At 39.2% G+C, this 27475-nt stretch overlaps 2 protein-coding genes across 4 annotated transcripts in view; one reads left to right on the plus strand and one right to left on the minus strand.

The window, feature by feature from the left end:
- LOC135481380 (band 4.1-like protein 5) overlaps positions 1-22132 on the minus strand; it is a 59961-nt gene extending 37829 nt beyond the window's left edge. For both annotated transcript variants that reach the window (XM_064761210.1, XM_064761211.1), the window contains exons 1-4: positions 21841-22132; positions 7448-7552; positions 6871-6913; positions 768-846 (exon numbers count right to left, since the gene is read on the minus strand). In XM_064761210.1, the coding sequence (XP_064617280.1) occupies positions 768-846; positions 6871-6913; positions 7448-7552; positions 21841-22002 (389 nt within the window). In that variant the 5' untranslated portion in view covers positions 22003-22132. The remainder of the gene's footprint in view (positions 1-767; positions 847-6870; positions 6914-7447; positions 7553-21840) is intronic.
- Positions 22133-22591: 459 nt separating this feature from the next.
- Positions 22592-27163, plus strand: LOC135481387 (transmembrane protein 177-like). Of its 2 annotated transcripts, none has more exons than XM_064761219.1 (3): positions 22592-22790; positions 24531-24728; positions 25658-27163. In XM_064761219.1, exons 2-3 carry the CDS (start codon positions 24534-24536, stop codon positions 26450-26452), a joined length of 990 nt encoding a protein of 329 aa, XP_064617289.1. In that variant the 5' UTR covers positions 22592-22790; positions 24531-24533; the 3' UTR covers positions 26453-27163. The 2 variants fall into 2 exon arrangements, with proteins under 2 accessions (XP_064617289.1, XP_064617290.1); XM_064761220.1 differs by having other exon boundaries at positions 22643-22714.
- Positions 27164-27475: the final 312 nt, after the last annotated feature.

Consider the following 27475-nt stretch of genomic DNA (forward strand, 5'->3'; position numbering starts at 1 on the left):
CTAGTACAACTGTTACTCCTGTAACTGTAGTATTCTACATCTACCATCTTCATAAAGTGCAAGCCTACATGTACCTCTGTCTTCTACACTACACACGGACACAAGATTAACTACAGGCTGTCCAATATCTCAGCAATGCCCCTCCACATGTTCATACTTCATTGCTTGTGGGTAAACAGCATGACGAAATTGCTGACTTTCCAGAAATACAGTACACCATTTTCAAAGTTATTATTCATACATGTAGCTGACGTGTTTTGAATTGGGCCTATAATGTATACCCACCGTATTACATGTCCTTCATTTTTAACCTGAATTCAACTTCTCTGACACATCATAAAAGAGCATTTTAGTGTGTAAGGCCTGTATTTACAAGTTAATGTACATATTTATATGTGTTCCTTGAATATACATGTACTGTTGATTATAGTTCACATAGTTCATCGGTGCCCACAGTGTTACTCAAAATCCACACCTCCTGCATTGCACGAGTCACTTTATCCCCCCGCCCCCTCACCATACCCTACCAAACCCCCCAAAACGGGAACATGCATTCCACAGACCATGTAAGCCCATCACACCCCCTGCCATATCATTGATTATAGTTCACATAGTAAATCAGAGGCAATAACTTTATTCTACTGGAGTCTGAGAGAACACCATCAAAATTTGCCTCCAGTAAATAAACAACATGTAACCATGCCTCAATGTTGAAGAATTACAGTAAAGTCAACTGGTCCAAATGACAATTGGAGGCTGCCACTTACCTCGTGAGTTCTTCGTGTAAATTATTTGGCTCAGAAGAATAAAACTTGACTCTGAATCGGAATGTGTAAGGTGGACCAACTGAAAGATACATAAAACATACATGTAATTACCTGTGCAAGAATTTCATGAAATGGTTATTCTAAAATTGCTGGCATTTGCCGTACAGCAGCTGAAGAAGAAAACACATCAAAGAATCAACAAGTACATGTATACCTGTACATTGTATAACAGTTGGCTAAAAACTCTGGGATTTTGGAATTTAGGATGGAATTTGTTCTGTACAATGGTAAACAAATCAGTTCCAATTCTTATTACACAAACAAACACTATCAGCTGGAAACAAGTCTGAAAACTATGCAAATTAAGCATCAATCTGGCTATATGCAAATCCTTCTGTTAAAGTGTGACATGTAAATCCGCTATTATGGCAAGACTGACTGACTGACTTTTTTCCCCCACTAGAAAGTGTAAACACGAAAAATCGAGTGAAGCTGATCTCACAGGATGACACGTGTAATATAATGCAACATTCACTCTTATTCACTTCTTTTCCATTCTTAAGTACGGCTTAAAACACCAACCATACAACTACAGTATATAAATCATTCATTTCTGTTTCACAATTTTTACAAATCTAATAACTATTGGAGCTTTCCTGGCTTTGACCTATTAACACAGCGATTAATTTAATAATCCTTCAGTTAATTCCAGCTTCACTCAAGGCTACAGACTGCCATGGTAGCTGACCTTTAGTGCTTTGTCCTGCACAACAAGGGAAACAACTCCAGGTACACAAGTATAGAAAACTTACAGCATCTCTGGTAAACACAGTATCATATTGGGCTATGCCCCATAAATATCCCGTGATTTACTTTAGTCAGTGTAGGACATCTTAGGACACAAAGGACTTAAGACCGGGGAGGGTGATGCTGGGGTTCAGAGTGAACTAGCTGGCTAATCCCATAAAACTGTTCTTATCAGAGGCTGGAGGCAGTCAGGGGAGAGTCTGAAGGCAGTCAGGGGACAGTAAAACAGGTCTGCATTAACTCACTCTACCCTAGATAAGACATTTATCCTACATGTAGCTATGACTTCCAGGCTTCAATGTATTTTACAAAGAAACAACTGCTGGCATACAGCATACACTTCCAAGTATTTGTGATTTTTACATGTGCATTACATGATGCCTAAATCTGTTTGGATCAATAATTATGACTTTAAGTTTAATAATACCAAGTCTTCCGCTATGATGGATACATGTACACGTACATGTACACGTACATGTACACGTACATGTACACATACATGTACACATACATGTACACATACAGAGATGTAAACAAGTATAGACGTAAACATGCAAGTATCTACTTGATTTATTTATTTGATTGCTGTTTTACGCCGTACTCCAGAATTTTCACTTATACAACTGCCAGCAATGAGGTGGGAGGAAACTGGGCAGAGCCCGGGGGAAACCCGTGACCATCCGCAGGTTGCTGGCAGACCTTCCCAAGTACAGCCGGAGAGGAAGCCAGCATTAAACATGCAAATATAGATATAAGCTGTGTGTATATTTGAACAGGTAACAATGTGTGATACATGTTAATGACAGTGGTCTGCTTTAAGGAACAGATGCGTCATCTGCTTGGTGTAAAAGACAGTAATTTCCATACGAACATTTAATAAGAATATCTATGAAAACCAAAAAGCAAGAAAGGTGCTTGGCACATTACTGAGAAAGCTTTGTATACAGCATTCCCCTGAGAAGCAGCATGATAGTCAAGGAACTACATGCCCTGTACTCTGTAACACACTATCATCTGTGCACCCTTCCAGGTTAAAAAAATCTTTTCCACTTCTTCAAATTACCACCCCTCTCCTATGCACTGTTAACAGGTAGTTCATATTCATCTCTTCTTCAAATTAACACCCCTCTCCTATGCACTGTTAACAGGTAGTTTATAATCATCACTTCTTCAAATTAACACCCCTCTCCTATGCACTGTTAACAGGTAGTTTATAATCATCACTTCTTCAAATTAACACCCATCTCCTGTGCACTATTTACAGGTAGTTCATATTCACCACTTCTTCAAATTAACACCCATCTCCTGTGCACTATTTACAGGTAGTTCATATTCACCACTTCTTCAAATTACCACATCTTTCCTATACACTGTTTACAGGTAGTTCATATTCATCACTTCTTCAAATTACCACATCTTTCCTATGCACTGTTTACAGGTAGTTCATATTCATCACTTCTTCAAATTACCACCCCTCTCCTATGCACTGTTAACAGGTAGTTCATATTCATCATTTCTTCAAATTAACACCCCTCTCCTATGCACTGTCAACAGGTAGTTCATATTCATTATGTCCCATTAACCTTAACAATAACTGAACTATAACCTGGGTTTGAACCCTTGAACAGAACAACCACCATGACCTGATCACAGCCCCATTAACAAACAGTTCAACTCCACCGTGCTATAAACACGTACTTCCAGAGGATTTATTTTAATGGCTGAGGTGTGCAAAGTTTGATCTTTTTTTTAAGCCTCTTGACACCTCTTGTGAGTCAGTTCTGATCACCACGATAGGACAATGGACTGGTGACTACATTTACATGGCTATGGTTGACCTGGTTTGATTTGACCATGTCTGCAGTAAATGCGCACTTTGTATACTTAATGTAAGCAGCAGTGCCCTTAAGCTCCGTTAGGTAAATATGCACAGGTATAAATTTTTTTGCCTCTGAATGACTCTAAACCTATTTGTCAGATTATTGCAGCTCCCTAATGTACAAATTTGCTTAAAATACTAATGTGAAATGTACCGTAAATCTCCTAAAGTGCTAATCCAAATATCATGCTACATGTATATATCTCTATATATATATATGTGTGTGTGTGTGTGTGTGTGTGTGTACTGAATCTCACGCTTTCTTCACAGCTCAGACAATATTTATGGAGTCCAATGGGTGTGTGTGTGTGTGTACTGAATCTCACGCTTTCTTCACAGCTCAGGCAATATTTATGGAGTCCAGTGTAGATATTCCTTCCTCTCGGATGCAATTTACCCACCCTAATGCTCTGATTATGGTGATAATAAAAGTTTTGTTATGTTTGCAAACACCGAAGTTTCACAACAAGTAAACAATTTTCCAGACTATGCACATACATATAAATGTCAGAAAAACACCTGGATGACCTTGTGTAAAGGCTAATGAAATAGGGCTGTTCCATTATGCATATAATATGCGCACACGTATGTGCCTGTTGCTTGATGGAAAATCATTGACACTGTGCTAGTATGTCACTCTAAGTTGTATTAACGTGTGAAGACATTCATTTCTGCTACCTTTTTTCAGACGTTTATGGTAACCACTTCCCCTGGAGTTTTGACCCGCATTTAATGTCACACTGACAAACACATGGAGTTCTGATATTATAAACACACAGCATCTGGGGTCAACAGCCTGCCTACCTCTTTATAATTACACATGTATGTACATGTAACGAGTTTCTCTTCCACATGTCCTAATAAAAAAACATCCCACACATTGCATGTACAGAGCTTTCATTAAAGATTAAATATAGGTACATATGTACAATGTACAGGTAGGTCACCTACGAAAACTTAACACAGATTCTGAACACACCTGTAGCCCTAAAACCTTCAGAAATTAAAGGCAACAAAAAGCCCAAACGGTTCCAGCAGATTTGGACTTTGAAATATACCTGCACATGTACATGTGGATGCAACTGTTTTTTATCTGGAGCTACACGTCAAAGTGCAGTCACGGAGAGCCTGGCGTCATCGACATAAATATGTAGTACATTTGGAACACAGTAAAACAAATACATGTATTTTATTTTATTTAATTGGTTGGTGATTTATGCCATATTCCAGAATATTTCACTCATACAACGGCTGCCACCATTACGATGAGAGAAAACCAACCAACCAGGACATACAATGACAGTAACCATACACGTACATTGAACCTAGAGAGGAGCAGTGCTCCCTCCACCCAGGACATACAATGACAGCAGCCATACACGTACACTGTGTCTGGAGAGGAGCAGTGCTCCCTCCCACCAGGACATACTTTTACAGCAGCCATACACGTACACTGTGTCTGGAGAGGAGCAGTGCTCCCTCCAACCAGGACATACAATGACAGCAACCATATATGTACATTGTATCTAGAGAGGAGCAGTGCTCCCTCCAACCAGGACATACAATGACAGCAACCATACACGTATACTGTATCTGGAGAGGAGCAGTGCTCCCTCCAACCAGGACATACAATGACAGCAACCATACACGTATACTGTATCTGGAGAGGAGCAGTGCTCCCTCCACCCAGGACATACAATGACAGCAACCATACACATACATTGTATCTAGACAGGAGCAGTGCTCCCTCCACCCAGGACATACAATGACAGCAGCCATACACGTACACTGTGTCTGGAGAGGAGCAGTGCTCCCTCCAACCAGGACATACAATGACAGCAGCCATACACGTACACTGTATCTTGAGAGGAGCAGTGCTCCCTCCAATCAGGACATACATGTACAATGACAGCAGCCATACACGTACACTGTGTCTGGAGAGGAGCAGTGCTCCTTCCAACCAGGGCATATAATGACAGCAACCATACATGAATTATGAATGAAAGACATGCATTCATGAGTACAGCATAAAACCCCAACCAAATTATTGCAAAAGTAACACTACTCCATGCAGCATCCACATACGGAAAATGACCTAAAGTTTCGTCCTGGGACTCGGAAAGTGTATCCTAGGGTTCATTTCGTCCATTGTGGTTGTTACTGACTGAGCTCTGCAGGGGAGCACAAGGGGTGGTCAGGAGATTATATGGACAGTTCAATAATGTAATAAACAAGCTCACTCTTCACTGAGCAGTCTATGCTCCTACCACCAACAGCTCATTTTTTCCTCAGTTTAAATTAAAATGATTTTAGCACCTGCACTTTGCAACAGGCTGACTGTTTTATTATCGTCATTTTGTCATAAATGGGAAGTTGGAAGAAAACTCCGGAGATTAAGCGTGACTAATCAGTACCTTTCAGCAGGGCTCTGTGTATATAAATCTGTAGCAAAATGTAGCATGCGGCAAATCAATACTTGTAAACTAAGCCCACCAGCAGACGAGATGATGTCAAATTACGATCAACGTGACTCCTACACATATGCATTTGCACCGCTGCAGCTTAACATAGCTTGTTCATTCTGGTGTAATTTTAAGGAAAGTCAACTTCCACCCAGATTTCGTAAACATGAATACGTAATTTACTTAATATTTCAGAGTCCCCTCAGATGAAATTTTAGTCATATAGATTGGTTTTATCTACATGTAGATAGATACAAGCCACTTACAATCACAGGACTCGACATTTCCACGTGTCTACCCATTGATCAAGTGACTATAGCTGGTGAAAGGTAACATAGGCCTAACACTATTAATCTGATCGTCTGCAGCGTACATTCTGCATGTCCATTTCAGAGAGTGCTTGGAATTTAAAGGTTTGCAATAGACATAGCATGTCTTAATACTTTCTTCGATTTCACTCATGGGTATATTTAGAGATCTACATGTAAGCCTACAAGTAGGGAGACCTGCACACCTCACTGTCAGTGACTTGGCCCCATGTGCCGAGGATTAGCAACCAGAACTACTAAGTGCCATGCAGGGTAATGAAATGGGCGGGGTGCTAATTGCTGTCTTCTGCCATCTCGCCGATAACTCAGATCATGCGAAGGTAAACGACAGTAACTCAGGTGCGACACTTCAGGTCATTTACCGCACATGAACTTGTGACATACCCAATTTTTTCAGCCTTTGTGTATATCTGTGAGCTGATCCAAAAGTAACTTCAGCATTATTCTGAAGGGCTAGAACAAGCCCTCTGGGTTTGAATGATGACATCTTTAGGGAGTGTCAGTGTCTAGATCGCCTAGATCAATAAATCAAAGTTTTGAAGATCAAAGTAACCTTCAAAAAGAAAAATTACTTAGTGCTCACTTAACTGTACTAGTTATTATTACTTAATACATTCTGTACTTACTTTTGACCTGCTTCTTGATGGGCTTGGTTGGATCCAGCCAATGCTGCAAAAGTCAAACAGACAACAGATACAAAGTATTAGTCAACCAAACCACATGTACCCTCGCAAATTTGCATGTACACATGCTTGTTTATTTGACTGGGGTACTAAAATGCCATATCCAAGATCATTTCACTTACACGACACTGGGACCTCTGTAGCACACTGGTTAGCGTGCTAGTACAGCACAATGACTCAGGACCCTCCCACCAACAGATGCTGTTGGCGCGAGTCCTCTGTGGGTGTACATGGGAAGGTCTGGCAGTAATTTGCAGATGGCCGAAGAGAAACCCGGCCACTGTCCAGTTTACTCTCATCCACACTGCTGTCCGTCATTGTATAAGTTAAATATTCTTAAGCACGACTAACAGAATATTGTTTTTCTTTTTCATATCTTTCCACTTTTTTTTCCCAAATTTAATTAAAAAACAAATGAAATGCAGATCTACAAAAAATTCTGAACACGAATAACCCAGTGGCGTATGGTATACAAGTAACACATAGTAACAAACATACACAGTACAATGCCAGAACTTACATTAACATTGTGAGCATCTGTATATTGCAGTCCAAAGTAATCTTTCTCAATGATGTCCAGGTAGTAAAACACCTGCTCCAGTAAACTGCTTCCTTCTGCCTTTTTCTGTAAACAATAAAATATATAATGTGAGCAAGTGCATGCTTAGGGTTTAATCTAGTGCTGCTTCACTGAGATGACTTACCAGAGGCAAGCAATCTGCCCCGCCCGGGCCATTATACTGATACAGGTCAACCAGTCACTGCACTGTCCTCTTAATGCTGAACGCCAAGCGAGGAAGTTACAACTTCCTCTTTTAAAGTCTTAGGTGTGACTCGACCTAGGACTGACCCTGGATCTAACGTCTCTGAATTGGACTATAAACCGACCCATTTACAGATAAATCCAGTGTACATGTAGATATAAACATATGAAAGATACGTGTCCAAGCCGTTGACAAAGTAACAGCATACTATTTCTACATTTTGAATTTTGATAATTATCACACTCTTTTATTGTGTGATGATAAACCTCAACTGGTTTGATATTACAAAGGAGGCGATTAAAGACAACAAATCACATGTTGTGCTCGTCTGATGACCAGACGCAAATCACATGTTGTGCTCGTCTGATGACCAGACGGAATGTTCAGCTTAAAATCATAAACTTAACCACTTAATTGACATTATTTCTAATGTCAACTGTGAAAATACAGTGTGAAAGACCTGTATGTCCCAAAAGCAAGGTTAAAGTGAACATGAAGTCAGCCACTAAAGCTGAATTAATTAATAAAGTAGTATTCGAGAAATGTTCTGTATAAATTTTAAAATCTACACCGCTTATTAACAAAGTAAATAGCAAACAACTGTCAGTCCCTAGGAACTCATTTGGTGACTAAATTTTGCCATGTATCTAGAGTGATGTCACAAAACCTAGGAGCTCTCTCTCATACCATCGGTATAAACAAAGTGACAATGAGAAAATACCAACAAAAACACTTGCTACCCAACCAAAAAGATGGAAACTGTCGAAGATTTTGTTTTTGAGGCCTCTTCACTTATAGTGGTGAAATAGTGTTGCGCAGAGTAAACCATTCTAAACTGTGGTGCTAGCTGTTCCCTGGGGTATATTGTTTCCACCTTGCTTCACTAATGACAACAGGAGTATGTGGCTTAATTCTACTGCACATGTATCCTGGAGCACATGTATCCAGGAGTACACGTATCCAGGAGTACATGTATCCAGGAGTACACGTATCCAGGAGTACACGTATCCAGGAGCACATCTATCCAGGAGCACACGTATCCAGGAGTACATGTATCCAGGAGTACATGTATCCAGGAGCACATCTATCCAGGCGCACACATATCCAGGAGTACACGTATCCAGGAGCACACGTATCCAGGAGTACACGTATCCAGGAGTACACATATATGCATGGATAATTTTGCTGTGCACACTGGCAATATTTCTGTAACATCGTGGCCATGAATTCGGCGTGAACATGTCCATGTGTGCAAGACTCAGGCCATCAGTAACAACAACCAGAACCAACCCTCCAAAAATGGGCCCTACTCCAAATTTTTATTGACATTTTCATAGGACTTCATATATTCTTGTATATTTATTCTGATGTTAATTTCTTTAAGATCCCTATGTTTGCATTATTCAGAAAACGGGCCACACGTGATAATTTTGTTACCAAAATCCAATTATTTGGGTAAAAATGTCTTAAATAGCAAGCTATCAAAAGCCTGGAGATTTCTGTGTAACTCGCTGTTAATTAAACCAGCAGGTGTTTGTGTGCAAGTTTATTTTGAAAACATTTCCGTTACTATGACAACCAATTATCAGGCAAAGCAGCAAAACACCTGATCCAAAACCTTTTAGGAATCAATCAAGGTGACAAGGTGACAAACATGTCCAAATGTCTGAGAATTCTGCACGAAAATATGAATGTTCTCTCACTAACATGTACATACATACCATTCCACATGCACATACCTACAGTGTACACGTACCTGTATTATTTAAAGCTTGTCTTTGAAGACATTAAGTTTATGTGTATCGCTAACATGTCCATACATACCATTTCCACATGCATGCGCCTACACCGTACCTGTATTACTTAAAGCATGTCTTTGAAGACATTATGTGTATCAGTATATTGCACCAACCACTTGCACACCTGTTCCCTTCCTAACATGAACACTGATGTATACATTTACACTTAACTTGCATGTGTTAATTAACCTGAAGACATGATCCTAATTCCTCAACCTTTCTGCATATGAAAGAGCAAATTTCAGTGCAAGTTATGCATATATTTAACTTGATTTGCAGACAATATGACGGAGTGCCTTGAATGTTTTAAACAACATGTATATACTGTTACCCCAGCATAACGTGTGCACATATGCACATGTGCAGATCCATGAAGCAATCAGGTACAAGTAATTAGAGAAATTATCCAACATCTACAGCTACAACAGATCACTGAACATTTCTAAAATCTGTTATTACGAGATTAAGTAGTCCTGTAAACTGTAATTAGCACAGACAGGAAATGTGATTGCTGATCAAAGCTGTTATCACTGTACAGGTACATGTATTCTCTGTCGCAGAGACCTGAGAGCAGCTTTCACATGTATGCACAGCCTGTATAAGGTCAGACGTGTGACAGATGTGTGACAGACGTATGAAGGCAGCACTACATCATGTGTTCAGATAAAAAGTCAGACAATGAGATAATACTGACAAAGCACTTACCTATACAGGTACATGTACATGCATAGTGTATTACAGACACATCTACATGTATGCAGGTGAACAAGCAATGTTACATGTATATGTACCTGCTCTAGTAATATCAAAAATGGGAGAAATTTAATGGTAATAAACCCTTTAAGCAAGGCTTTGCAAATATAATGTCTGTGTAAAAAACATTACACAGAAGAAGAATGAACATGAAGAAGAATTCACACTGCATTAGCTGTGTTCTCCAACTTGGTATGCCACAAGGAGTGTGAGGAAACTGTAGACTGGAGTTCAAATCTTAGTACATCCAGTTACATGTACATATATACTGTATACCTGTACACACAGCTGTAACATTTTTAGACGTCAAATGCTTGGTACATGAACACTGTTCTCCCTTTTGAACCAAAGTAGATTCAAAAGCCCTTTCAACTGTCTTTGATATGTAATGATTGCAGGTTTTAATGCAGAATGAATATATTTACATTGTAGGGTAGAGGAGAGACTCTTTTTGTATTGTAATGATGTTTAAATCTTCCCCCTGTAATGTTCTGCATTGTAATAGAAACATGTTAAATTATTTCCAGGATTCGCATGCCTGACGGCCCAAAAAAATTCAAGCACTTTTCGAGTACTTAAAGTACAAATTCAAGTACCTCAAACGACACTCACAACCTCTGCTTTCGCGTACAAACTGCGACAACAGGCGCTGCTTGAATATGTCTTTAGGTCATTTCGTAAGCGTGGTTCAGCCATGCCTTGGCATTCGACTGGTACACAGCCTTGCGTTGGTGCCATAACCTTCAGTCCTTGCAGACATCACTGATACTCAGAAAACCCATCATTGATTCTTATAAATTTTCTGCTGTCCGTCAGAATAAAAATCGCAGCTTAAAATTTTTCCGCACAACGCATGTGTTTTTAAACAGTGCCACTGTCAGTCACGAGTAGTCTAGGGCGGACTTGGGTGACACAAACAAAATTAAGTACTTTCAAGGACCTCCACATAAAAATGGTCAAATTCAAGTACTTTCCATTCGTTGAATAACCAAAATAAAATTCAAGCACTTTCAAGGTTTTCAAGGACCTGTGCGAACCCTATGTTTCACTTTAAAAGAGATCATTTGATTTGGGGATTAATGTCGTACATGTACTAAAAAATTCTCTACCAAAAACTGTACAGAATGACAGAGGGCCAGTTTATGGCTGGAAGAAATCCAAGTGTCTGTAGACAAATCCCAGAGTTGCCCTGCATTACATGTAGGTACCTTGCATACCAGCTGACATACAGCTACAGCCGCTGCTACAAACGTTAGAGGTACATAGATTCACACCTGTCACCTCATTGGTCCAGGGCCAGACAGTTGTAGCCAACCAGTGTTGATCCAGTTCTCAACAGTTTGAGCCAGCTAAAGAGCCCATGTAACAGATTGAAGATTAATCACATTATTATTAACCTGGATTACTTACAAGCCTTACATCTGTCACTGTAGGAGCTATGTTCACGAAGTACAATAAACAAGATTAAGTAGATGTAGGATAGGATCTGCTCTGTACACCATAGATTTAGTCTAAATCTGACAACCTGGTTAGCTGATAAACAACATTTCCCATTCACAGTCACAGATGTACATGTGTTACATAGCATGCTGGATGGGATCAATCCCCATGAACAGGATTATCTCCGTGAGCTGGATTATCTCATCAGCTGGATTATCCCCATGAGTTAGCTCTACAGGAACTACAGGATTATCAGCACTTCCATTATGACATACATATACATGCCCCAAGACAATCTTCACTAATCCAGTTTACCTGTTAATATTGCACCTGAATGACCTGTACAGAATACAATGTACAACAATTTTATACACATTTGATGTATATTTTGTCCGAAAGGTTTAGGCAAAATTCAATCAAAAAGATGCTTCTTACATGAACATGTCAATGAGTCCGGGTATGCAGCATATCAACATGCCTTAAATGGGACAGAGAGAGACACAGAACTGACAGCTTTACCATTCAAAATCCCCAGTACTCAAAGAGTCCTGTGGTGTCTGGCTATTAAATCCAGATTTCCTCTAACACTGGGCTTTCACAAATAAACTATTTTATCGGTTGCTGCTCTGTTAATAAAACGGATTACCCCATACCATTAGCAGAAATGTCAACATTTACTGAGGACAAGGGGTGGTAAGCCGTATTTAGCCTTATTGAGCCTGACCACAAGAAATCACACTGTACACAGCGAATGGGTGTTCAATGCTCAAACATTTGTCATACTGGAGTATTGATACTGTGTAACACAGAGGTGGAAAAAGTCACTGCTTCCCAAAACTGTGCAAGCAAAAACTTTCATTCACGAAACAAGACAAAGAGAAAGTGCTGAGTCAAAATGCCTGCCTACAGAGTCCCATAACAACAGTGTGTGACCAAACATCAATTTCACACGGCTTGATGTACACATTTCTGTTGAGGTTACCATTCTGAATCTTACAAACTGTTAACATTAACACAGATACATGTAACATGTACATGTCAGCTATGATCATCATGTCAATGTAAATGTATACACATACTCAAAGTAAAAAAGCGCTCTCAGTTACACAAATTGGATATTTTGCAGTTGCCAAAATTGTACCAGTATGTAATTGCACATAATCAGAAACGTTTTTGTACATCAAATCGAAATTTACAGTACTGTAATTCTTCAACCATTTCGCGTATTTGCAAGGTATTTATTCAAGCATATTCTGAGAGGAGAGTTTGCGAAGTACTGTAAGGACTTGTGTAGTGTTTTGTGAAGCACTGAAACTGGCTAATCCAACCAATGTAGTTTCGTCTCTAAAATTAAACCAAAAATGTCGATAAATTGCACTGGAAGTTGCTCTTTCAAATACGTGAAATGGTTGTGGAATTAGGGTAGTACTGTCTGAAAAAGAAATAGGACATTAGCATACAGGTGCCTGAGGCATGGAAGAAGGAGTAATGACGTACAAAACAAGTTTTTAGAAAGTCTAACAGGTTTTTAAAATTATTCTAAGACATGCCAGATACTTAAAATTTACTCTACAGATTTTCAAGTAACAAATGCATACTGATCTTAAATTACATGTGCATTCATTTTTTTTATAGAATTTTAAGACTTCCAGAATTCAAATACTGGCACGGCTATGGTGAGAAAATACCAATATCATTTCAAATAGTTTCGAAATACACTGTACAAGTAGATACACTTATGTGTACATGTACACATACAGAGTTAAACAACATTTCTAATATAAAGAGTGATATATCACTTGGAACAAAAATAATTAAAATGGGTCACTTTTTTCTCGTCAAAAATTGTTTACAGCTGTCATCCTAGGAGAGTTTAATTATAATCTATTTCTTTTAGCGAGTTGCCTACATTCAGCCGCCTGTAAAATCAGTCATACTCGCTACCAAAACTGCCTTTAATCAGTCAGTGTCAAGTAACAACCCAAGCTCTGCACATTGACATACTCAACGTCCATATTATTACAAGGATAATGCAGTTAGAATACTTTTTCTAATTCATAATGTTAAACTCCATAAGCTTAGTTTCGACACCAAGAACTCATTGCCTGTTGTGACATCATAATTTGTCAAAAACAAGTGGCATGCTGGGGAATGGGCGTGGATCATTTCACTATTATACAAATTTATAGTACCCCAGGCAGTTAAACAGAATAAAATTCTGTATCTGTCGTGAGATCACACGGCTACTGCTGAGCTAGGATATTTTTATACTATTTCAGTTATTAAGGTTATATTGTAACAAAGCGTGAAGACGATTACACTCATGGCAGGGGCCGAAACAGAGTCAAATTGATTGGTTGCGATTCACCATTCCAGAATTACATCATTCTAGAGAAGAATTTTGTTGCTACGGATGTTCGTTTAGGCCATCTGAATATGAAGGATGGAATGTTGTCTGCATTTACATGCATACATTTTTGTCTTTTAATTTTCTCCCCAACCGACAACTGCTGGGTGTATCTTTGAGGTGTTCTAAACAAGGAAATAATACCATTCCTAACCAATCCAATAAGTTTTCAACATCAATTTTGTCATGATTAACTGCTTTGACTCTGACTAACTCGGATCTCCGACCGCCTTCTCTAATTCTCATTCTAAAGATCAGGACTTTGTAAAGTACCTAATTTGATAAAAGCATACAGGAAAGCATCACCTCTTTATCATCAATGTCAACAGCACATCATACATGTATTACATGTACAACGACACGTATCACATGTACAACGACACATATCACATGTACAACTACACGTATCATGTACAACTACACGTATCACATGTCCAAATACACATATTACATGTACAACTACACGTATCACATGTACAACTACACCTATCACATGTACATCTATTTTATGTTCATAAAAGTATACATTATATACAACAATTGCCCTGGAGCTCTATACAGCATTGTTCTACAACAATAACCAAACCCTTGACCTGACCCCATAAACATACCCTGAAGAAAGGGGATATAACCTCTAGGGTATAAGTGTACTTTTCCTCTCCTCCCCAATAATGATGCTCTACAGACACATGTACTATGACCTACACAGTAACACCCATAAAGCTTCAAACCCACATTTCTGTTAGGCTATCACCGAAAATATGTTCAGATAGAAAAGGGAAGACAGGACAATCTACAGGTATCACATTCAATAGGTTTACCCCAAAGTCCAAAACAGGGAAACCTCCCCTGTACAACCCAGGGATATTACGATCTGTGCCCTAAGGTTAAACACTACAGGAAATACATACATGTACATTTGTACACAGGACGGTGTGAGAACTACAGCAGATACATACATGTACATTTGTACACAGGACGGTGTGAGAACTACAGGAGATACATACATGTACATTTGTACACAGGACGGTGTGAGAACTACAGCAGATACATACATGTACATTTGTACACAGGACGGTGTGAGAACTACAGGAGTTACATACATGTACATTTGTACACAGGACGGTGTGAGAACTACAGGAGTTACATACATGTACATTTGTACACAGGACGGTGTGAGAACTACAGCAGATACATACATGTACATTTGTACACAGGACAGTGTTAGAACTACAGCAGATACATACATGTACATTTGTACACAGGACAGTGTGAGAACTACAGCAGATACATACATGTACATTTGTACACAGGACGGTGTGAGAACTACAGCAGATACATACATGTACATTTGTACACAGGACGGTGTGAGAACTACAGGAGATACATACATGTACATTTGTACACAGGACGGTGTGAGAACTACAGGAGTTACATACATGTACATTTGTACACAGGACGGTGTGAGAACTACAGCAGATACATACATGTACATTTGTACACAGGACGCTGTGAGAACTACAGGAGTTACATACATGTACATTTGTACACAGGACGGTGTGAGAACTACAGCAGATACATACATGTACATTTGTACACAGGACAGTGTGAGAACTACAGCAGATACATACATTTACATCCTCCACCAACAGGTGAATGTACATTTGTACACAGGACGGTGTGAGAACTACAGGAGTTACATACACGTACATTTGTACACAGGACGGTGTGAGAACTACAGCAGATACATACATGTACATCTGTACACAGGACGGTGTGAGAACTACAGCAGATACATACATTTACATCCTCCACCAACAGGTGAATGTACATTTGTACACAGGACGGTGTGAGAACTACAGCAGATACATACATGTACATTTGTACACAGGACAGTGTGAGAACTACAGCAGATACATAGATTTACATCCTCCACCAACAGGTGAATGTACATTTGTACACAGGACGGTTTGAGAACTACAGCAGATACATACATGTACATTTGTACACAGGACGGTTTGAGAACTACAGCAGATACATACATGTACATTTGTACACAGGACGGTGTGAGAACTACAGCAGATACATACATGTACATTTGTACACAGGACGGTGTAAGAACTACAGGAGATACATACACTTACATCCTCCACCAACAGGTGAATGTACATGTGTACACAGGACGGTTTGAGAACTACAGCAGATACATACATGTACATTTGTACACAGGACGGTGTGAGAACTACAGCAGATACATACATGTACATTTGTACACAGGACGGTGTAAGAACTACAGGAGATACATACACTTACATCCTCCACCAACAGGTGAATGTACATGTGTACACAGGAAGGTGTAAGAACTACAGCAGATACATACATGTACATCCTCCACCAACAGGTGAATGTACATGTGTACACAGGACGGTGTAAGAACTACAGGAGATACATACACTTACATCCTCCACCAACAGGTGAATGTACATGTGTACACAGGAAGGTATAAGAACTACAGCAGATACATACACTTACATCCTCCACCAACAGGTGAATGTACATGTGTACACAGGAAGGTGTAAGAACTACAGCAGATACATACATTTACATTTGTACACAGGACGGTGTAAGAACTACAGCAGATACATACACTTACATCCTCCACCAACAGGTGAATGTACATGTGTACACAGGACGGTGTAAGAACTACAGCAGATACATACACTTACATCCTCCACCAACAGGTGAATGTACATGTGTACACAGGAAGGTATAAGAACTACAGCAGATACATACACTTACATCCTCCACCAACAGGTGAATGTACATGTGTACACAGGAAGGTGTAAGAACTACAGCAGATACATACACTTACATCCTCCACCAACAGGTGAATGTACATGTGTACACAGGAAGGTGTAAGAACTACAGGAGATACATACATTTACATCCTCCAACAACAGGTGAATGTGCATGTATATATACACAGTCTAGTAAATTACTGGACAGTTTTAAACTTACAAATGTACAAATAACCCCTTTGTGCTTTTCACCAAAAATTGAAAACACAGCCAATTTGGTGGTTTTCTACTGTATTGTGTCAAAATCTCATCAACACACTCTCTTGGGTGATTCCACTTTATAACAGATTTACATTTTTTATATACATTTCATTACTGATGCACAATTACATGTACATGAATGGACGCCATGGAAATATGCGTGCTTTTCTCCTGGCTGTGATTCACAAGAGATAACATACATCTAGGCATACATTCTGACGATGTACAAAGTCCTTCAAAGCCAAGGGAGATAAACCACACATTCATGAATCCCTAGAAAGGCAACAGTGACAAAACGAACATATGTGTGCATGCATTGGTTCGTGTACATTAGATCTGATATCTGTTCCTTTCTCCCCAGTTTTGCTTTCAGAAATACAATGCAGAAGACATAAGCTGAGAACATGGCCAACTGATCTAAGAGCTAACATGTACCTATTTCCAACTTGCCACATAATTTTTGTACATGTCCATGCATCATTTTACCAGCTGGCTTTTCCTACATGTACGTTCTCTCTAGGAAAATCATCGTAATCTGTCATTTGCTCAGGCAGATTTGGTGACATGGTCTACGGTACATGTGCATGTGATCCCAGCCCTGGTGAGGAGACAATATACATGCACTACGTACATGTAGGCTGGCCAGCATTTGTTTTGTGTTAAGATGATATTGAAAGCACTGAGATAAGATCATTTACCAGTCTATTCAAAGATCATATTTTTCCACAAAGTTAGTAATGGACCTTCATATATACATGTAGATATACATGTGTGTACAATAGGTACTGTGCTGGTGTACTGTTAGGACAAAGATACACTCTAATTGACTTCCCTGCTGTTTAACTGGACAAAGGAACAGTTTAACAAGGGCCTCAATAGGTATAGTATATCCCCTGCTGATGAACACAATCAGAGATCACTGGATTCAATTTCACTTCCCCACCCATGAGCTGTCCCATTATTTCTCACAGAGCACTTGCATATCTGTTTCACAGCTTGGGGTGGAAAGCGTTTGTGTGGGGCACTGCCACAGGGAGTTTGGCATAGGGTTGAGAGCCTACCAAACATATACTAGTGTACACAAGGTTCTACATGCATTTTAAATTAGGAAGATTCATCACAGATCAAGAAATGAGGCCAAAACAATTTCATGTAAATTAGAATACAGGCTGAAAGTTGAAAAGTGATTTTAGATTTCACCATCTCTCACACTACACCATGGCACAAAATGACAGCTCAACATACCTGATACTAGAGATTTAGCCCGACTTTGATATCTGGGTGTCTTATTTAGATTATGGTCTAACTTTTATCTTTCCTGTACAGATTCCACGCCCCCCCCCCCCCCCCAACCGATGCTGATTTCCATAGAATATTAAGAAATCTCAAAGACATCAAGACACTCATGAAAAGATCCACCCCACCTACCCCACTTGCCACACTACACCCCACCTGGCTCTACAGGTGATGACATGTTTGTCATTGATGCACGTTGCTTTCCCATCAGACAAAGGACAGTATTACTACATAATTATGAGAGGCATCTACATTTATACATGTAGATACACAGATCCAAATGGACATGTACACGTATGTACACATGGCAGGTTGATTATGAAATAGCACACATGTACATGTGGGACTGGAGCACAACCCGCAGGCCGTGGTTTTAATAACAATAACATTATGCACTGTACATGTCGCATGTTTCATTAGCAATGCTGTTTTCATTTCCTGCCTATTCACGACGTTCCACTGAGCTCATTAATCTATGACACAAGTGCATGCCCTGTCAAACTGCATCCTGCACTGGCTGCTGTCATAGACTGTCAAACACAGGCTTCTCATCACACAAACAGTCACATTGCCTTTGCCCAGGCTTGTGGACTACACAGTTAACAGGCTGTTTATTGCAGTGCAGAGATTATTCTTGGCACATTGTACAGGTAACAATTATATGTATCATTAACCTGACAATTACATACTACAAAGCACACACGTGAACAATGTACCAGTAAAATGAACAAGTACTGATTGCCTCACATCAGAACCAGTCAAGGCATGTCCTTGGAAAGGCCAGACATTTTCTTACATTGCCAGTTCATGTGTTAATATATGAAGCATTGTCAGTTAGCAGAGCTGGATAATACAAGCCTGAGGATGTCTCACTGATTGGTGTTTAATGCCGAGTCAAGGACTTTTCACTTAAACAACAGCTCTACAGTTTATATCTGGATGGAGAATCCGATATATAGATATATATATATATATATATATATATATACAATGATTGTCCGAATTTTATGGTAAATATTATAGATTGTCAACAAACTATATTGTTTTGTAATAAAAAAGACTACATGTACACTTGAACACACATGTAGTTGAGCATGTTCACGTACATGTCAGTTATGATGTATGTACAGTACATCTGGACTACATACATGTATTTTTTGAATGTACATGTACACCACTACAATAATACATGTACATGTATGTAACAATGAGCCAGCATTTATAACAAGACAGGCACTTAATCACTTCATTCCTGCTAATGCCTCATAACAGAGGTTGATAAATATCTTTTTTGTTTCTTTACATAAGTACATGATCAAATCCAAGCCTACAGTCATTACCCCTCCCCATTCTCCCATGTTTCCACCCTAACTCCACTGCTTTTAACTCCTCAGCCTCTACCCTCTGCAGAAACAAACTGCATTAATTACTGTATATTAATGTGCTTCCTGTGCATGTAGCTGGATATCTGTGTTCAACATCTGAAAGGTCTACAGTTACATTCATACATGTATGCATGCATATTGTATTGTATGCATGGTTCAGAAGACTTCTTACAGCCCTGACAATGTAGTCTGCTCTCCTCTAACACGAAACATGAAAGACATGACTGGAGAATACAACTTGATCAAACAATGCACTAATAACATTTTTTCGGTTTTGATTACTGATTTTTACAAGGCCATCGTATATAATATTTCTTTATCAAATGATCGACCAAAAGTTAAATGCACTGTCAAAATGGCAGGTCATCATGAACTAAAAGTGAAAAAAATGCCTGATCTTCCACTGTCTCCCATCTTAACATTTAAAAATATGACAGATGTTCACATCTGAAAACTTGTAACATTTTTATGTGCTGCACTTTCAAGTGAAGAGAAACTGAACATGTGATGTACATGAATACACATGTGTGTACTTACGAGCTAAATGCAGTCTTAGATTAGCACACACACCTGTTCACGTACCTTTAAACATACACAGTTTATTTTCATCGCAAAGACAACACAGACTCAATTCGAACTTGTGTTATGGTATCCCTGAAAGTCACAGCCTATAGTTCACAGGAACGCTGCAAATCTACTGGTAGCAGCTTATCCAACCTACCTCATCTAGCCTGACCCGGTTCTGAGGTGAGCTGCCAAAGGCTCTACCTGTACCCAACCACGCAATCTTTTTCTTTGTTGTCGCTGGTAATACAATACTTTTCAACCAAGGAAACACTCTAAAACCCATTACAAATTATAGCTTATTTCTCCCAATAAACACTGCCAGTATCATTCAGAATAGATTTCTCTCATTCAGAATAGAATTCTCTCGTTCAGAATAGAATTATCTTGCGTAGCGTGCCGCAGCAACGTCAATCTGATAAGAACTATTTTGACTATTCAACCTGAAACCACTCCTACGTTACAACATACAGGTCTGATCACGGTAAGAAAAATAATTTTCTGTACCCTTATCCACTTTCTCAAAAAGTCACTTGCTTCAAAAAGGGCTGTTCTTTTTTTTTGTAGTTAGATCTGATATAGAGGTAAGTGCACCATTCTACATATGCGGACCATTGGTTTTTAATTTTGACCAGGTTTTTGTCACAAATGCACATTGTACTGGCAGAATAAAAAGTAGCCAGAGCTGTCATACACACAGTACATGTGTGCATGCATTGTTCCCCTTGCAGGTGCCGTAAACACGTTCCAGTGACATGTACATTAATTAATTCTTCTGATTAATCTACTGATTCGGTACTATGCAGGTATAATTAAAGAGGACAACCACAAACAATGAATGGTCGCACAGTCCATTACGCAGCTTAGCCTCCATCTTGCTCACATTGATAGATTGTATTTACTTAATGACTTCTCTAGCACAATTCATAGTTACTGGTACTAACGCCTTAAGTTACTGAGTTATGTCACAAATTATATCAAGGTAATCATCTTCAAATTTTAAAATTCTATACCATTTTTTCTTTAAATTTATGTAAGTTGCCCAATTTAGACAATCAAGGGGTCAAACGTGTTCATTTAACCGCTTTTTGATTTTCAAGGGATGAAATACTTACAGTATGTATTTCTCAGAAGAAAGGCTAAAAGGCTTATAAAATACATTATATAATTTAAATAGACTTAATGTCAAATCAAATATGTGCAGCAACATTCATGTTTTTATTGAAATCTAAAATAATGTCAGCTGTACATATTCATGTTACACCGCAACGTGCACCGGTTTATTATGAATTATTTATTTATAATTACCCAAATCGCATGGATCTACAAAATTTAAATTGCGCACATTACATGTACACGTAGCTCGCACCTGCTTGGGGAAAAAGGTCTGTGCCATGGAAAGATCAAGAGAACAAGGTAAATGTTACACATGAGAAATCTACTTACCGGAACATCAACGGACAAATCAGCGCCGTCTAGTAAAATAACTTTACAGCTAAGCACATTCTTCTTGTGTTTCACTGGAACTCCCGCAGTTTGGGCATCTGACCTGTTTTTAGCCCCCCTGCCAGTTCGTCGTTTGCTCAAGAACCTGAAAAACGCTGACATTTTTTCACGACATCAGTGTCTAAATAAAAACATTACGAGGCTAAAATTCACGTCAGTGGCGCAGGTAATTGGTAAAATCCGGATAAAATGCAGCAGTCTCCATTGTTTTTCCTTGGCAGACTGGCCAGGCTGTCTCACTTCCGTCTGACACACACTTTTCCGAAAAGCTTCGCTCCAATCCGCTCATCTCCCGAGTATCACCTTATTGGGCACTTCGGCTATCGCCGTCAAACTCTTCCTTGCTTTCGGTACACTGCGGTCTTTTCCGACTGAAATGAGCTCGGGACACATCTCCTTCATATTGGCTAGAAAATAAAGTGGGATAGTTTATCAAGCTCATGTACTATTAACGAAAGAGCAGTTATAGCATCCAGATAATTTCCGTTTGGCTGTAAAAATATGGAAGTATAAAAAGGTGAAAGATAATACAGTACAATAGGGTGAAATTACTTTTGTCTTGAAGATCTTTTTTCATGTAAAACTGAAAGTAGTTCACGAATTATGCAGCACATAATATTCTATCAAAATACGCGGGGAGCGAAGGCTACCGCGTGTTACAAAAAAGCAAGATGTCTGCGCCCATTACAAATGCGTGATGCGAGGATAGCTTCGTTTTCGTCCATGATTTGTTGGATTGTGGCGTGATTTTGGGCCCTACCTATGCGAAGTTTAACGTATTTAAGAATATACGTTTGTTGGATTGAAATGCCATGTATGTTGAGAGCTGTCTCATAGCCGAAACTTGACAGTCTTTCAATTCTTCGATCTGGACTACAACAACAACACAAGTAATGTGCACCTGACAATCACGTTACAAATTGTTTACTTTCGCGAATGATAATGACTGTGGAAAAAAATTATTTACAAAATTTGGCTGGGCTTGGTCTTTCTGAACCGATGGCTCTGATAAATGAGGCTGCAGGCCCAAATCCAGATTTCGTTGGTTCGTTTGGGACTTCAGTTGGAGATTGCTATGACAGTAGGTCTGGAAAATTTCATGCGGCCATAGATAGCTCCAAACAAGCACCAAACTAACAGTTGGTTGCGCTTCTTTCAAAAATCAGATTCAGTTTCATTAGCATGTCTTAAAATGCTGGAGACAAAGCGTACCCGCCAAATACATCTCCATGGCAATAAGTTTGCAATCATACATGTTCCTTACCATCTGTTCATTTACAACAAGTATAGTGCTAATCGGTTGTTTCTGTGGTAATGCTCACAGTGGAACACTGTACTGACAGCCTGCATGGACATACCTGATAGGGTTGATAGCTGCATTTTGCTTTAATTGGAGTACACTCAAAAAATGTTTACCAAGCCATATGTGAGAGCAATCTCAGCCTAGCCCAGGGGTATCCAGAGCTGTGCTAGTATGTAGAGCCCTGATTGGCTGGTTATCCGTCCCACACAAAAAATTTCTCTGACCTTTACAAAGTCCTTATATTTGGTATATACGGATTCTTTATGTCATCCAAGTATACAGCTGTCACAGCCAGCATCACCAAACCATGTTTGAACAGTAATCCAGCTGTTTAAACTTTTGAATCTGCCATCTTTTGAGGCTGAACTTCTGCTAAGTTCAGGCAAGGGGTATGCTGCCTACTCGCAGATTTTTTCCAACAGTATTTTTCCTTGGAAATTAATTTGGTTTTTCTGTTTTTTTGGGGGTTTTTTTGTGGCTTTCAGGAATAAGAGAACTCTAGTCATTGAATTTTATTGTCAACAGTTTATCTTTCAAGGAGCCTGCACCTGCCTGAGGTTTGAGCAAGAAATATGGCACTTCTCGATATAAAATTCTCAACAGCTGGATTGTCATTAAAGGAGGGTTTACTGGTGCATGATTTGACATCTTTTAAAACCTGATAATTTATGAAATCAGTGTATCCCAGGATGGACTCAAAAGTTATAAAGGTTCATGAAATTTTCCTGTTAGGTTAGATATGAAAAAGAGACAGGCTGTATGAACCAAGGTAGTACAGCACCTCTCAGTGAGCTATCTCAGACTATTGGAGGTTAGGTGAAGTTGTTGACTCTGGGCACTTTAGTTCCTTACCCCATAAACCTGAGTATGGTACTGCCTTGAGTACAGGTATGAGTACCTGCCCTGATAACGTGACATGAGCAGAATGGTCTTTAAGTTCAGTCATCCCTGCTTCCTGACATGTTGATTTTAATCCTTTCATCATTGGCCCCTAGACAAAAATTGTGACCTATTTTGGGATTAGTATTTTGAATACTTACAGCACTATTATTTAAATCTTCAGTCTAAGACCTCTTTGTAATCCTAAGGCCAGGTGCATATATATACATATATATGTAACAGGATGAGGTATGAGCCAGACTGACACTGCTCTTGTGTAACTGAGTGGAGTGTCATGCTTGGTGTCCTCAATATGGCATACAGTCAGGCAGCGCTAAAAATATGTATAAAAAGTCATATGCAGAACTAGAATAAAGTTGAAAGGTAATTATCACCCAACATTCTTGAATGTAGGTGTCCTCTGTATGATTTATCTGTGTGGTTTCAGGCTATGAGTCAAAGTACCCTGTCTCTGATACTGCAAAATGGTTCGCAGTACCTGGCAGGCATCATGGCTGGTTGTATCACCGGGGCTAAAGTCTTTCCCCACACCCTCGGTCTTCCCAAATACAAGAGCTTTGTACAGCTTTACGACAAGGGATTTGAGGTGAAACTGGACGAACACACCAAACAGCTGGCGCAGGAGGTCAGTCAGTTGGCTTTCATTATCTTTTTGTGCAGAAAATCCTGGAAAAGTAACCAGCTACCTGATGAGAGTTAAATGCAGTGAAATACGAGTACTGGTCAAAGTAAGAGGCTGACTGCTCCTATTTGTAAACGGGTAGCAGGCTGCAAGCGTCTGGTACTTGCCTTCTCATTACTGTAACGTCCTGCACAGTAACATTTGTATTCATCCTTTTTGATAAATAGATACCACTTCTAAATTAGTTTTCACATGTCTGGAAATTTTAATAAAATATAATGAGGAAAATAAGACATCTCAGGAGGTTTTGTACAGAATATCTGCCAAGTAATTACCAGCTTCTGATGGTTTTCTGTGTGGCTTGTGCATTGTCTCCTCGAAAAATAGCACCAGCACTGTGTAAACATAGTCAATTCGTACATAAATTCACCATATCTAACCATTACCTTCCTGAAGATTACAAGTTTTTGACCATTGAGGTTGTGCATGTATGTTCGAATGCGGATTATTCTGGTTGTTAAGTTATTATTACAGAGGCCTTAAATCTTACTGACATAGTACAAATGAAATCTAGTGAGAATTAACTTTGATTAACGCCCAATCAAACAAGTATTTAATGAGAACAATGTTGCACTGCAAACACGATTTCTGTGAGGTCGCCAAACTGACGGGAAAACTCCAAACTTTTGGTAACTAAAAAATGAACCAAACAGCAACATTATTTTATGAAATGAACATATGAACATGGAACTTGATTTCCAAGGGAAATGTGAGATCTGTAAAACTTTCAGGTGGCAGTCACAACTCTAGGCCAGACAGTTTGGGTGGCTTCCTCTGGCCCAGTTTGATTACAGCTGTTCTGGATTAATAAATAAATACTCAAAATAAGTTCTCAGTGGCTATTAAAACCTGACACTTCATGTTGACTTCAGGTTTTGGATGCTATGAATATGAAGGAAGAGATGGAGGCAAGAGTTGAACTTTTTGTTGCTTATGGTCAAGATATGGTCAGTAAGGGCTCCCTGAACACTCGCAAAGGAGGCATTGTTGGTATTCCTGCAAACTTCAAGTACCTGAGCACAGATAACGTGGAGCGAAACAAAGTAGTCCTCAATAACAAGGGTGTTGACTGGAACTCAAGCGCTGGGGAAAAGCTGGCCGAAGCTATGGTGTTGAGTGACAATGCTAAAAAATTTGCTATTGCAAGGGAGATCTTTACAATAAAATCTTATTTCTATGCAGTGGATGCCCTTCTGGCGTCTTTTTCCTTTCTGGGATCTTACAGCTTTGGATACTTCATCAATAGAAAAATGGGTTTAAGGGAAAAGTTGCCAATGGTGGTTCGTGGTGGTCTTTACACAGGGTTTGCCTGCCTAGGTTTGCTGACGTATGTCCTGGTCAGAGATGCGTACAACTGTCGCCAAGATCGTAAACTCGACCAGAAAGCTGGCACGTTAATGCCAGCTCTGGCATTAGGCGGAGTCGAATACTACACCAAACTTCTGCAAAGGAACATTGCTCTACGCGAACTCTTAGGAAATTCAGGGTCCTCACTTTATACAGCATACGGGAATGTTACGCAGTCCTGGAGAACACCCAAGCTCTCGCTCACCGCCCATAGAGACTTGATGATCCGCTTGGTAGAGGAATACAACAACAGCAGTAACAAAATGGGAGATGCGAAAGAAACAGAACATAGAGAAGAAACTGAAGCTGTAACAGGATGAAAAGAACTTATGGCTATAAAGTGAAATTATAAATTTAGTGCATTATGTGAAGTGTGTGATTCCGAGTGAACAGAACTGAAGTTAATGCTGCTGTCTGACAATGGAAGTATAGGCTCCATATACAGGTTGGCAGAGAGTTAATTGCATGTCATGTTAATGATCAAAATGTAGCAATCATTTCAATACATGATTGATTCTTTGTGTACTGTGAGTAATTTGTTTTATGTATCTTCTCTGAGGTTGACTTGTATCATGGCCAAACCTTCTCAAAAACCAATCTCCTAGGTGGGAGGGGAGGAGTTGAAGTTAGTAAAATGTCAAAATCCACAAGCCCTTTGACAAATGAAATAATTCGAATCCTGCTACTGCTAGTTTAGCCAGAACTTTTTAAATTGTTATGTACCAGGAAAGATAACGTGGTTTCCTGCCTGGTTTCTTCCACTGTCGTACAAGTGAGTGAAATGTTTCTCCTCAACTTTATAAAAGTTGTATAACATTAAGTATTTTAAATGGTTATGTGGTTTTTTTGGCTAATACACGTAAAGCATCAATACTTGTAATTTAGCCACCTGCAGGTGATAATGGGGGTGAGGTGGGGTTTCCTCCCCCGGTTATCCAAACCGCTATTGTAATAGTGAAATCTTCTTGAGTATGGCATAAAACACCGATCAAATCAAATCAGATCTTGAGTATGGCATAAAACACCGATCAAGTCAAATCAGATCTTGAGTATGCATAAAACACCGATCAAATCAAATCAGATCTTGAGTATGGCATAAAACACCGATCAAGTCAAATCAGATCTTGAGTATGGCATAAAACACCGATCAAATCAAATCAGATCTTGAGTATGGCATAAAACACCAATCAAATCAAATCAGATCCTGAGTATTGCATAAAACACCAATCAAATAAATAAATCGGCACAATCTTTCAAGAATAGACCATGTCTCTTTTTCCTCACATTTGAAGATTCTAACAAATATTTTATTTTGTGTGCTAAAAATGTTGCACTGGTTTAAA

Source organism: Liolophura sinensis, unplaced genomic scaffold (assembly GCF_032854445.1).
Source record: "Liolophura sinensis isolate JHLJ2023 unplaced genomic scaffold, CUHK_Ljap_v2 scaffold_33, whole genome shotgun sequence".
In the NCBI taxonomy this organism is placed as follows: domain Eukaryota; kingdom Metazoa; phylum Mollusca; class Polyplacophora; order Chitonida; family Chitonidae; genus Liolophura; species Liolophura sinensis.